At 45.8% G+C, this 13,811-nt stretch overlaps 1 protein-coding gene across 1 annotated transcript in view; it reads left to right on the forward strand.

Annotated features, from left to right (window-relative positions):
- The window catches only part of LOC133933817 (fibronectin type III domain-containing protein 4-like), a 28,605-nt gene that overhangs the window by 10,058 nt on the left and 4,736 nt on the right, over nt 1-13,811 (forward strand). The window contains exons 4-5 of the mRNA XM_062381049.1: nt 8,130-8,612; nt 12,708-12,823. Coding sequence (XP_062237033.1) covers nt 8,513-8,612; nt 12,708-12,823 — 216 coding nt within the window. The 5' untranslated portion in view covers nt 8,130-8,512. The remainder of the gene's footprint in view (nt 1-8,129; nt 8,613-12,707; nt 12,824-13,811) is intronic.

Raw genomic sequence — 13,811 nt, forward strand, 5'->3', positions numbered from 1 at the left:
TTGTGCGTCCGTGTGCGAGTGTGTGTGTGCAGAATTACAGAGCTTTGGAGGCTTCCCATCCAGATTTTCCAATCCAGCTCAAATCCAGCCCTCAGAGCTTTAATCTGACATTATTAGGGTTCGACAGCAGCAGTAGAGTGATGGAGGGAGCTGCCAGGGGAAAGCACACAGTGGGGTGATGCTGTGTGGATTAGGGGCAACGCACACAATGACGTGTTTCACCTCATTGTCGATTGTGTTCATTCTGCACAGATGCTCTCAGATCAAAACCCAGTCTTCGTCCTGAAATGAAAGATGTACATATGGGCTTTGTGTTTGAGGCTTCCAGGATGTTTGCACCTATGCAACACAAAATGGTGACCATGCCTCGACCCGCCCACCCGACTGTTAAATGGCCCGTGGGATGAACTACAAATAGAGCATTAAATCTGCTCCACATTGAACCGTAAGAGGAAATCAGAGTCTGGTGTGGAACTGACGGTCACGTCAAAATAGAATCTGGTTCATATTTGAGCGACATCCTCCAAAGTGGGAGCCCTGGATTAAAAAAAAACAAGTTTACATAACGTGTAATTGTCTGATCTTCATTAGAGCTCAATGCATTCAGAGCTTTGAGATTTAATCTGTCAAGTTATGAGTCGTGGCTCGGAGGGCGATAGAGAACTGAGATCATAGATGATGCTCGACATATGAATTGACGGCATTTGACCCTCGTTTGAAGGGAAAAGCCTGAAAATGGAATCAGTCCTGTGTGACGACATCCTCCCTCAGGTCAAAGGTCAAAGTTCTCACCGGTGAGGTTGTGGGGGGGCTCCTGATCAGAGAGGAGGTGCAGTCTGGGAGTTTAACACCAAGATGGCAGATTATTGGCACGCTAGGGGCTGGGGCAGCTCCCATGGCCCCTATAAATTGACTAACCCCCCCCCCCCCCTCCCCCTGCCTGCCTGTTCATGCCCTCCAGCAAGGTGATGAACCCAGGCTGGTCCCCCCCCCCCCCACCCCCCCAACAGCACCGATTACAGCCCCGCCTCATACAGAGTTTGTCCTCATAGCCACCCATGTCTCCAATCAGGGTGCCGGGGCCCTAATGGAGGCAGAAGGGCGTGAAGGAGAGAGTGAGGGATTTCGCAGTGAGGGTCAATTGCTCTGATTGTTGATGAGGGGAGGAGGGGGGGGGGAGGGGGGGGTAACAAAAGTGAGGGGGTGTCGACCCCACAGAGCAGCAAGGAAGATCTACCTTTCAAAATAATACCCATGTAGGGGGCCCTGGTGGTGAAGGGGTGAAGGGATCTCTAGGTTTTCATATCATCCTCAGAAGTCTTGGAATCTAGAAAGATCTGCAGACGCATCAAATATTAGATGAGTCAGATTTCTATATGATTAGAAGTAATAAAAACAAAGCATTTAAAAGCGGGTCAGGCAAATAGAGGAGCGTTCATTTTGGCTGTGAGCTATTCTGGCCACCCTCCCTCTGCAATCGATGTCGGTTTTCCACGTGTGAGCGCGTGCAGCCTCTGATTGTCAGGAAGCTGGAGCGCAGCCAGTCAGCTCACAGGGTGTCAGTCCCAACACACAGTTTAAAACCAGTGGTTTGAACTGGTTTGAGTGATGTGCGTGAGGAGATCATGTTGGAGAATGTTCCAGCTCCTGCTCCCTAATCCCAGAGGCATCCGCTTCCAAAGTTAAGCTACAAATGTAGAATCGAGAATCCCAACGAAGCCCAAACTGCTGGTTGTAGTCGAGGCCAGGGGAATAAAACATATATCATATTTCATTCAGTTACATATCTGAACATTTTTGTGAAATTGGTGATTTAGAATCGTTCTTTAATCCGTTATTCCCTCTTTACTCAAGCGACTTGTGGAAAAACCTGTTTACATTGACAACTTGTGTGTTTTTCTTGTGAAGTCGATTTATTGTTGGATTTTTTGTTTTCTGCTCACGTTGCTATTTTTATCTTTAACAAAGCCCGAGGCTGCGCGTGTGATTAAGAGCCATTAAAAATTCACTTGACTATGACCACAGAAAATTAAAATTCTTACTCTGGGGCCGGATGTCAAAGATGGATTTAACCCTCTGTGCTGTTAAAAATTATATTTACTTCTTCCTCTCGATGCTCAGTCTGAATAACACATCCCCTAATGAGAAGGAGATGTTGGATTGCATCCCACGCGCCCTGTAAAGAGCATTAACATGTTTTCAGCAATATAATTCCTCATATTAGATTCTTGTTCATTAACCTTCACCAGTGTCTCCTCTGACATTTAGATTCAACACTTTGGGCACAGACCTGCTGCTGCTGCTCTTTATTCCATATTCAACAGATAAGTGACGAACAGAAATGATAAGAAGTAACAGACGCACAAATAGGAGATGAGACTTTTGTTTAAAATGTCAATACATGTTTATCTTCTGTGAATCTGTTCGTGCTTAAATCTGTAAAGTGATGGGATTTATTTGGCAGCTGCTCTTCTGTATCAGCCCTGATGTTTGATTCGCAATGGAAACCACATCTTCTTACACAAGGCATCAACAATATATGTGTTGGCTTTTTCTTAAAATTTTATTAGTTTTATTGCACAGTTCTAGGATTCATCCTCTGGGAATCATGAATATCACAGCTCTCCCTCCAAAAGAGATATTTCAGTCCAAGGTGAAGTTCAAGGTGAACAACTCATAGAAAAAACTACTTTGCCAATAATGTTAAAGGTTAAAAATACCTTTAAGTTCTCTTAATATTCAGTATTATCAATATTCACGTAGATCCTTGGTTTTGTGCAGGAAATGAGTGTAAAAGTGGAATAAAAGTAATAACCACAGAGACTGAAATCTGTCCTGGAACATAAATAACTCCATGATTCAGAAAGAGGTTGTTTTATAACGTCCCTCTCGTCTCCTTTGTGTTCTGAGAGTTTCCCCGGAGCCATCACCGCAGCACTCCTGTGTCTCCGCCACAATAAAAGCTCTGAAAGCCTCCGTCCACGACTCGAGAGCCGCTCCACACAAAGCAGCTCCGTGCTCCTAATGGAAAACATGGCCTGACCCGCTCCACTGATGTGGTCAATGCAGCCGTTAATGGACACACTCCCCCCCCGCCCCCCGGATAAAACCCATGATGAATACACTTCTGTCTGGTGAAGGAACTTTCTGGGTCCAGCTCCTCTGGGCTCAAACGCCGGGTTCTTTATCTGTTAGCGTGCAAAACACAAAACAAGATGCAGGATACAATGTGCAGCAAGTTCAGTTTCTAGTTTAGTTTGTCACACAAAGGAGGGGGGGGGGGGGATTACACATTGATGAGGAGACACTTCAGTCACAGAGGGATCCTGCTTCTCCCAGATCAGTCCAACAATCTGTCTTCTGAACGGTGACGGATGAAATATTAATCCAGATTTCCTGTGGAGACGGAAACAAGGAACCAAAATGGGTCTAATAAAAGTTGTGAAAGAATATTTAATAAGAGAAATTGATGAAGTTGAAACGTTCCCGTCCGGACGCTCGATGCTGCATATCACTTTGTGCCTGTTTGAGTTCATGAGTCTGGAGACGCAGGCCTGAGAGGAGAGGAGGGTTTTTATTCTCAACGTCCTTTTGTCGATCATATCTAACCTTAAATATGAAATCAAAACAAACACAAGCCAAAACCTGTTCCACCAAAAACAATCATTTCCTTTGATTTCTCTAACGCTGATTATTATTTTAAATTGATGACTATTTTAAACCTTTGGCTTTGACACCACTTTGGTTTAATTGTCGGTTTTCAAACGCGATTCTCTCTGTTAAAAATTTTATTCAGGTCAGACAAGCATAAACATTTTTTGTTACTGATGACGAATCTCCAAAAATGAGGCCAAATATCCCCGGACGCTCGAGCCGCCATCTTGCGCCGCCATCTTGGCTCCATTATGTAATGCCGAGCAGAGTCTGAGGATTATCTACAGGACAGAACACTGGTCCTGAGTCATAACAAACACTATACTCTGGAAATCTATTTTAATCAAGGCATCGACACGTGGGCTCCCCTGGAACAATCCCGATGGGATTTAAACTCCCACCGTCCGATGGGATCTGACATGTTAAGAAGCGAGGCGCACACGGCTGTGAAACCAGATGAGGAGGATGATGACGAGCGGGGCACTGCGCTGATATGAGCCAAGGGGATTATGGGAAGTGAAACTGCAGGGTGGGCGGAGCAAGGATACACACGTGTGATGGAGATGATTTAAATCCAGAGGAGTCACGACGAGCCAATCGATAGGCGCACGTCTAGATGAGCAGATAGATGAGGAGAGAGCTGGTGCATTGCAGAGGCAGAGCGACCCGGTTCCTCCACAGAGCGGCGTGATAGAAATCCGACCTGACCGAGCCGGAGGCGGGAGATGAGACACACTCGCCGCCCAACTGGAGGAAACATCGCTGAATCTCAGAAGGACAGTTTTTATTTGACGCTAGCAGAGTCCGAGGGCCCGGAAACGCTGGAGAGCTGGAGACGACCCCGGGGCCTCGAGCAGCAGCAGAGTGGAGAGGAGGAGCCACAAGGGGAGAACAGTGGAATCACACAGGAAGTCATGAATACATATGATTCATATTCAATAGAAAGAAGCTGCGAGCAGAAAACAATTTAGTCTTAACTTGAAACCAAAAATCGGCTGCAGGTTTTGGTTCCCTAGCTTATCGACTACTTATGATATTTCTATAATAAAGTCGTAATTTGATGGGATCCATAAATCCAGCATCCTCCCCTCACTCAGGCTCGAGTCATTCCGTTCATATCAAACTGACCCTAATACTCTCGTGACCTTTGACCCTGAGAAGCTGCTGTTTCCCTCCAGATTCCAAGATTGATTTAATCTTTCAGATTTAACTCGAATCTCCTCCGAGGAAATGTGACAGTTTGAAAATGAAAAGCGTGAACCCAGAGAGATGAGTGTGGCCGCTTCCATGGTGAACTCATGATTTGTGATTGGTGAGAAAAGACGAAGAGGACGAAGAGGACGAGGAGGACGAAGAGGACCATCTCGTCTTCGTCCCTGTTGCTAAGAACTCGCAGCTGTGCCGTTGCTAGAGATCAGCTGTCAATCAAGCTGTGGGTGTATGACTGTAAGTGGTTTAACATCTGAATACAGCACACGTTCATTTACAGTGATTTCTCTCTCACACACACACACACACACAGACACACAATCACACACACACTGCGGCTGCCTCCTAGCTGCAGCTGCCAGTGTGGCAGAACCAGTTGCTTTGACAAAGGACACAACTTCCCCTGGGTGTCAGTGGGACTGGAGACTTGATGCCCTGAATGCACTGGGAGTGTCAGTGTGTGTGTGTGTGTGTGTGTGTTAGTGTGTGTGTGTTCATACAGAAAGAGGTAAATGATTGAAGTGGTTTTGGTAAAGCGAAGAAAACTGTAGAAAAAACTGAAATAAATCAGACTGAGCCATTTAATAATAATGAGCTGCTCCTTGATTTTAATACCTTGAGACTAAATCCTGAGTTTTCTATCTGACAGCCTGATATTCTGGATTCTGACTCCTGGTTCCAGCAGATTAAAAACATGGATATTATATTTCCTCCCCTCATTGATAAAGACTCGGCCTCGTCGGTCTCTCTCTGCAGGATGGACGTGGGCGCACGCTGGATTCTCAGCTGACAGGAACTGACATTCCTCGTGGCTGCGGCGCCATATGTGGAGCCGCTCGCTCAGACCACGCGTGGCTGCCTTCCATCATTAGTGCAGAATAAAAAATAAATTAAATTAGGCCTCATAATTACAAGTTCCCCCGAAGCAAAAAACAAGATGCAGCGAGGGCTGGTTCTAATCTGTGCTGGTTGCATTAAAGTGTGAAACATCTGAACAAGTGACCTAATTCAAGAAGAGGAGGAGACAAAAGGTCACATCAGGAGGATTGTGTGGTGCTGAAGTGCACATCAACACAACTGGGACAACACAACTGTAGCTTGCTTTAATTGCCGTCTACAAGGATCGTCGCTGATTGGACGTATGATTTGCTTTTGTGTGTTTTCTTATCTGCAGTTGTGTGTTTTTTGATTTGTTGTAGTGATGTGGTGTGTGGGTGTGTTTCTGCTCAGCTGGAGGAAGACGTGTTCTGAAGTTGGTTGACTCATAATCTCGGCCTCGCCAAAAGGACACATGATGTTCTGCAGGCTGCTAGCGCCCCCCGGTGGACGGAGTCAGTACACTGAAATCATATACAAGTTAACGGGAGTGATAAAAAATATGATTACAAACCATCAGCAGCGTTAAAGACAGTTTGCCGTTAACAGATCATTAAAGTGTCCAGTCACCGATTTCAATTAAAAAAGAGTGCCAATTAGGTTTAATTGATATTTTGAGTGAAAATGAATCCCCCAAAAATGATTAAAAAAAAGAAACGTCAGTGTAAAATGAATCCACAGTTATTCAAAGCAGTCAGAGAGTTATTCCTCTGCCTCGTGACTTCAGGGCGCCTTCTGTAAGCAGCAGAATCTCATTAGCATACAGCAGTAAACAAGGAAGTAGACACGTCCTCCTGGGAGCTGAGAGGAAGCTCAACAACAAAGCAACGAATAAACTGGAGAATCTTAAGGGTCAGGTCAGAGGTTAAAGGTCAAATGATTATTTTATATGGATTCCTGCAGTTTTACCTCAAAGAAACTCCCTCTAAAGGTTTAACTGACGTCATGACAGTTTATTAATCTACAGAAAGTCCTTCTCTCTGCAGCCTTGTATCCTGAGGCGTGCCCACACCAGATGGAATATTCAAACCCTCCAGCATGTTCTTCTTCTTGCTTCTGTACTCTCCCCCTGTTGTTCTCAACAAGCGCCACAGGGAGGCGCCCTGCAGGCATCCAGAGCAGATGTGTGAACCATCTCCACACAGAGACAGCTCTGCTTCCACGTCTGGATGATTTATTTAATTTCACAGATCTGTGACCCCCAAAGATTCTCAAACAAAGCTGCAAAACTTCTCTACCTCTGAGATTAGAATTTAGAGAAGTGGGTAGAGGTAAACACATTCAATGTGACTGATCAAGAGAGAAATAAACCTTAATATCAACACAGGGAATTTGATATTGTAAGATGGTTAAGAGAGAAAGTACAGTTCACACTGTGCAGAATAAAATGTGAAAGAGTAAATCGTAAACACACAAATATATTTAAGCAGCAGTCTAGACAAATGTCAAATGACAATCTGCAGAGATGAGAGAAAATAACCTTTTACATTTCAAACTAATGGTATTTGAAAGATTCTTGTTTTCTACTTCCACCCATTGATCGCTACCCGAAGATCTGACCCAAGAAATTCTGAATGGATCTTGAATCAATATTTAATGTCACAGACGTCAAACTGAGTCTTTTGCAGAGAATGAACTGGAGAATAAATGAATCAGAGGCACAATGGAAAGCTTCAACTGAAGATTAGAAAAGAAAATTAATTGCTCTTGTTTGCTTTCTATTGAAAAATCCATATCTATTTGAAGGTTTCTCTAATAAATGGGGAATTATTGTTCTGGTTTATCTGCTGCTCTATCTTCAATTACTGTTTAAGGCCTGTGACACTTCACAGATAATATAATATGACAGAGATTTATAGTTTATTGTGTTCCACATTTCCATGGGCTCAGATGTCCTGGAGCTTTACTTTTCCAGAAGGTACATTTTAATTAGTTCATTAATAAGTTAATTAATGAGTTAATGAAGTGCTCCCACAGCTCTGAAGAGAGGTTGATGAAGCAAAGAGCATCAGTCCTTAGTAAAGAGAAAGAATTTTCCTAAAAATGTATACAATAATTTAAATAAAATAATTGCTTGTTAAGCGACGTAATGAACCCATGAATATAAGACCTGTAGGTGGCGCTGCATCAGAAAGTGGAGCCTGGTTGAACTGATAAACATAATCAACAGTTGCCTCTTCAGAGAGATGATGAAGGTGATCCAGTGAAGACAGGAGCCTCCTCCTCCTCCTCTTCATCCTCAGTGTGGTGACGTGTGTGTGTCTGTGGGTGTGTGTCTCCTGCAGACACACACATTTTCTCCTCATATAATCTGTGGGATTAGAGACGCACCTCCTCTGCGCTCCTTGACAAACACACCTTCTCTTATTCATTGCTCCTCTCTCCTCCAGGCGGACGCAGCGGAGCCGCCTGAGCTCAGCCTCCGGCGCACGAGCACCGCGTCCCGGGGACATTTGACGCAGAACCCGCCGTCACGCACGAAGAGGAGCCGGGGAGAAGTGCCGGCGATGCCCGAGCTACCTGTTTGCTCCCCGGGGCCGCGGGGCTGAGGGGGGTCGCCTCGGGTTTACGCAGCGGAGGCTCCTTGAATCCACAGCCCGCACAGACTCCCACTGACCCACCGTGCGCAAATTGGACATAAAACCCGGGACCGTGCAGGATGAAGGTGAAGGGGGCCGAGCAGCCAGCGGTCACCCGGCCGGGAAACTTGCACTGAGACCGGAGGAGAGTTGAGGAAGAGGAGGAGGGTGAAGAGCCAGAGACGGAGGGGGTTATGTCCGGGTCTCTGCAGCTGGAGCCCGGGCTGCTGCTGCTGATGCTGCTGCTGGTGGTGATGATGGCCTGCTGGGAAACACCAGGGATGGTCGAAGCGAGTGAGTCTGACCAGTAGCTTCTCTACATTCCTTCAAGTTTTTATTATGGATCCAAGTTCCAACAGGAATTAGAAATAGATGCTAACAAGTTGTGTTAATAAGGTTTTGTTCCAAATGTTCATTTAACTCATCCAAGAGCTTCAAAGTCAATAAAGAGAGAAAAATACAATAATTATCTTATTTACTTACATTTGTCACATTAACTACAGTGCATGAAATCTCTGTTAAACCTGCAATGATATTAAAAACAGAACAAACTCAAACTGACTGACTCAAATCAGGAATAAGGAAATCTGTGAAAGAAGGATCTGGTGTTTCTGAGGTGATCTCGTCCAGGAGCTCGAAGTTTTTTATTTTACTTATATGTGCATTTATAAAAAGTATATCTTCTTATTTCGGAAAGAAAAAAATAGGTAATTATCCTTATTTTGTATTTTTAAGATGCTCAGCCTATTTCTTTTGTCTTCTATATTTAAATTTCCACTATTCCCTCAACATAAATATGAGATAATCCCCATATTCAGACATTATTTTGAAGCTCAAATGGGAAACTGCATGCAAAAGTTTCATGTGGGGCTGAATTTTGAGGGAATCTGTCCATTGATTGATTGATTGATTGATTGATTGATTGATTGACTGAAGCCGTGACAAACATGGAGTCTCGATTGTAAACATCAAATTAAAGAGGAGCTTTGCCTTGAAAATGAATAATCATCATCTACAGGTCGGGATCTTTTATCCCTCCCATAATCCCGAGCGCCGGGGACATGACAGCGGTGCAGTTGGGTTTGCAGTGACCGGGCAGTTGATGTTTAACAAGCAGCTGATGTTAAACTGTCCAAAGTGGAAATATGTGTCTATCAGAGGATTCGAAATTTCAGAAGCTCCCTCTCGGCTCTGTTTCATTAGCTGCAGTGGAGAAGCTCGTAAATCCTCTGTGCTCCTCTTACACCAGCTTCTGTCTCATTCAGCCCCGGCTAACAGAATCCACGTGCATCCCCTCGGCGGCTGATCTATATGTACGAGTTATTGATTCAGTGATGAAGTGTGTATTTCATATTTCACCTTCTCCCCTCGTGGCACAAACATCTCTGCATGGAGCTCATCAACTTCTTGCAGCCTCTGGTTTGAAGGAGGATTCTCATTCATGAAGAGCAACCGGAGGCTTCGGGGGTTAAACTAGTAAATGAAATGAAACGATGCCAAAGTGGCTGCAGGAGGAGGAATGATGCTCACAGCAGATCAGGATGCACTCAGCGGATTCCACAAGATTGATGCCGCTAGGGGGGAGCTTCACGGGACCGGGCTTGAGCCGACTGACCGTCAATCAAACCTGGACACGCTCATTATTGACAAACAGGCGAGGAGCGATCAGGAGAAACAACACAACTCCTTCAAAGAGACGTGAAACAACACAAACAACACGTCACTGTACGTCTCCGTCAGTCTGTGGGGGGGCCGTTTACGTGTCTGTGCCCGGGGGGGGGGGGGTTGTCTGGTGATGTGTCAGCGATGCTACTGTATCTCCATCAGCATTCTCAGGAGCCTCCACAGACGCACATCCATCACAGCAGGGGGGGGGGGGGGGGGGGGAGCCATTAGCCAGATGAGGCTGTCCAGCTCCATCAGCCGACTCTCACTCTGCTGTGATTCACTGTCGATTCGCACGTCACCCACTGCTCTACTCCGGGAGCCACCACGTAAACAACGGCCGTCTCCAGCTTGTTGTTGTTGTTGTTATTGTTTTCTCTGTGGTGGAGGCGGCGTCATTGTGGCGTTGCTATAGGCACGGCGGAGGAAGGCGCTCATGGACCCGACAGCAGGTTCGATTCTGTCTGTGTCCTCGTGCAGGAGAAGAGTCGAGCATCAAACCACTGCTTGTGATCAGGAGGAGGAAGAGGAGACAGGAACGTGAGGGAGGGAAGGTGGTCGAATAAAACATATGTATGTTATATTCTCTTACAATAAATATATATCTTCATATCTGGAAAGTGGCAGAATGTGTGAAAGAGATAGATGAACATACGTGAAGGAGAAGCAAGGACATGTGTGTCTGTGCTGTTACATCCATCTGAAGTGCTATATTTTATAATTTAATCAATATCCACATGCTTCTCTTCCATCGCTGGCTTTTATCTCCACCACCCCCTCCATCATTGATCTTCTCCACCCCCCCCCCCCCCCCCCTTCTCCATCCATCCATCTCACTTTGCCCTTCGTCCGTCTTCTCTCTCCAAACCGAAAGATTGAAAAATCCACTCGTCATCTCTCTGGGGATAATTGCTCTCTCTCTCTCTCTCTCTCTCTCTCTCTCTCTCTCTCTCTCTCTCTCTCTCTCTCTCTCTCTCTTTCTCTCTTTCTCCTCGTCCTCCTCATCTTTCTTTTTCTTCTTCCCCTCCGCTGTCATACTCCTGTCATCCTTCATCCTCCTCTCTCTCTCTCTCTCTCTCTCTCTCTCTCTCTCTCATCTGCATCTCTCCTCCTCTGTCTTCCCCTCTTATCCCCGGTGCTGGTGTGTGTATAATGTGATTGAGGAAGTCTATTCAGCGTGAGTGTGTTGATGCAGCCGCGTGACCGGGAGTTTCAACAGGTGTAAAGAACTGGTTTCCCCAGTTTGATGTGGAAGAACTTGATGGGCCAAGGGTCAAAGGTCAAGGTCATTGTGGCTTCTTGGCTTCTTACTGGTCTCCATCCCAAGCTCTGCGCTGGTTTCAGATATTTGGTGGAAATCTGCCGTCGGCTTCTCTGAATCGAGGAGGAAGGAACAGCTTCTCCTCACGGCTGCTGCTTCACACAGAGCTCGGCTGATTTCATACACCCACGCCATCGGGGAAATAGACCAGCATGCATTGCAGCAACAGGACAGGTTGGGCCTCCCACCTTCTTGCTCCTGTTGCTACGTGGCCTCGTTCACGTCCACCTCCACGCGCTGGATGCAACGCTCTGTGAAAGCTGTCAAAGGGCATTCTGGGAAACGATGTTGTTGATTGTTTTCTTTTAATGACAGGCAGCGGGTCCTGCGGGGGGGCTGTCTTGCATAATGAGTGTGGTTAGCTTGTTAGCCTGAGACATTCACAGTCACGCTCCACAGAGCCTGAATCCTCGCTCTGTTCTTTTTCTGCCTGGAAGGAGGGTTCCTGTGTTTCTGCAGCCGAGGAGAGGTGGTGCTGTCATCTTAGTTCTGAATGTCACTGCTCCTAACAAGGTACCAGGAGGTAGAGCGGGTCGTCCACTAACCAGACAGCTGGGGGTTCAATGCCAATCTGAAGTGTCCTTGGCGTTATGTCCGCTCGCTCCAATATCTCTGATTTACATTTGAGATATTCCGCTGACTCGTTAATCCCGAAGTGAATCACATTGACAGAGGAGACGGGTAGATCGTCCTCACCACTGCGTCTTGCTCAAGGACACGTGGACAGGATGCTGATGGGAACCTGGCTATGATGGACATCCAGGATCGGGTGGAGGACACTGTTCGGACCAGGGGACATTTGTATATTATCCAGGGAACATCAGCCGTCCTGAACATACTGTCCTCTGGGTGGTTAGTCTTTGTAGGAAGTTCTTTCCTACTGGAAATACAAGATGAGAAAGTTTACTTCAAAGTGGAATTTTATGAAATCACATTTAAATTCACTGGATCAACTCACACACACACATATCAGTCGTCTAAATGATTTTGTCAAAGATGAAAACACAAGTTAAAGTAATTAATAGAAATTTTATCTGAAAACTCTTGAACCTTATTGTCTCTACTCATGTGAAGTTTTGTCTAAACTGTATTTGTGGTGTATTGAAAGTGCCCACAGCAACATGTAGTGATGAGTGTGGAAACAACAAAGAAGAGAGCGTTGGTCCTGAGGAGAGGCCGGAGGCTGACGTTCATTATTCATGTTGCTTTATTTATCTTTCATGGATTCATTTACCAGAAGAAGATAAAGGTTGAAATCTTCTTTAACTTTCCTCAGAGGGAGAAACAGATTTTACTTTTAAAATGTTTTCTTCTTTTTAGTGAAAATGTGTCCTCACAACTTATAACGTGTGTGTTTGTGTGCGTGTCTGTGTGTGTGTGTGTGTTTGTGTGTGTGTTACCAGCTGTGCCAGCGGCCCCTGTGAATGTGTCGGTGACCCAGCTGAGGGCGCACTCAGCCATGGTGACCTGGAACGTCCCTCAGGGAGACACTGTCATTGGATACGCCATCTCCCAGCAGGTACAGTACAACAGCCTGTGTCATCACTTCATGTGTGTGTGTGTGTGTGTGTGTGTTTGTGTGTGTGTGTGTGTGTGTGTGTGTGTGTGTGTGTGTGTGTGTGTTTGTGTGTGTGTGTTTGTGTGTGTGTGTGTGAGAGAGAATATTTACTTTACAGGCAACTGAACTTTCCCTTAATTGTTTTAATCCGCAAAAAGCCTAAAAACGGATTTCCTCATTAAACCGAGTCAATCTCTCGCTCGCCCATTCCCCCTCCGGCCGCGCCTCTTCTCTCTCTGCGCTCTCATGGTTCAAGGCCAATTCATTTTTCAGGGATTCAAATTGACAGGAGTTGAATTATGAATCGAAACTTGGCTGGCTGTCGGGTTTGGGTCAGAGAACGTCACGGAGCTGAATCATGTTTCTTCTCAGATCTGCTTTTATCTCTTTCTCTCTTCCTCTGTTTCTCGCCGCCGTCGTCCGCAGGGGATTCTAAAAAGCGCTGAGTCATTCTCACGTCCGGTCATCAGTCAGCGTTTTGCTCCGAGACACTTTGAGTCTCGACGGGTTGGACGTGGCTCCTGAAAGAAAAGCTCCAGACGCTCGTAAACATAAGAATTGAAAAGCTTCCAGGGACCTTGAGCAATAAGAAGAAGTGAGAAAACAAATCTTCTTTATTATAAAGGTTTGCAGACTAAGGAAGGTAGGAAACTTTCCAAGTGTCCAATTAGTGAGGGGAAGCACAAATGGTTAAATTGAAGTATAGTTAGATGTCCCCCCTCCTCCCTTCCCAGGATGCATCGCTGCAAAAACGACGCTTCACATTAGTTCTGCTCATATTCTGCTCCTCTCGCTCATCTCACATCTCCTGAAGCCGAGGCTGCAGACTCAGCTCGGCTCTCATCGCTCTGTACCACCCACAGTTTTTGGCAGAAACAGACATTAGCTGGGCCCTGAGTGGGAGGCGTCTCCATTAGTGGGAATGATTTGGCCGGGACTCGTCCTCCAG

This window comes from Platichthys flesus, chromosome 22 (genome assembly GCF_949316205.1).
Source record: "Platichthys flesus chromosome 22, fPlaFle2.1, whole genome shotgun sequence".
Lineage (NCBI taxonomy): Eukaryota > Metazoa > Chordata > Actinopteri > Pleuronectiformes > Pleuronectidae > Platichthys > Platichthys flesus.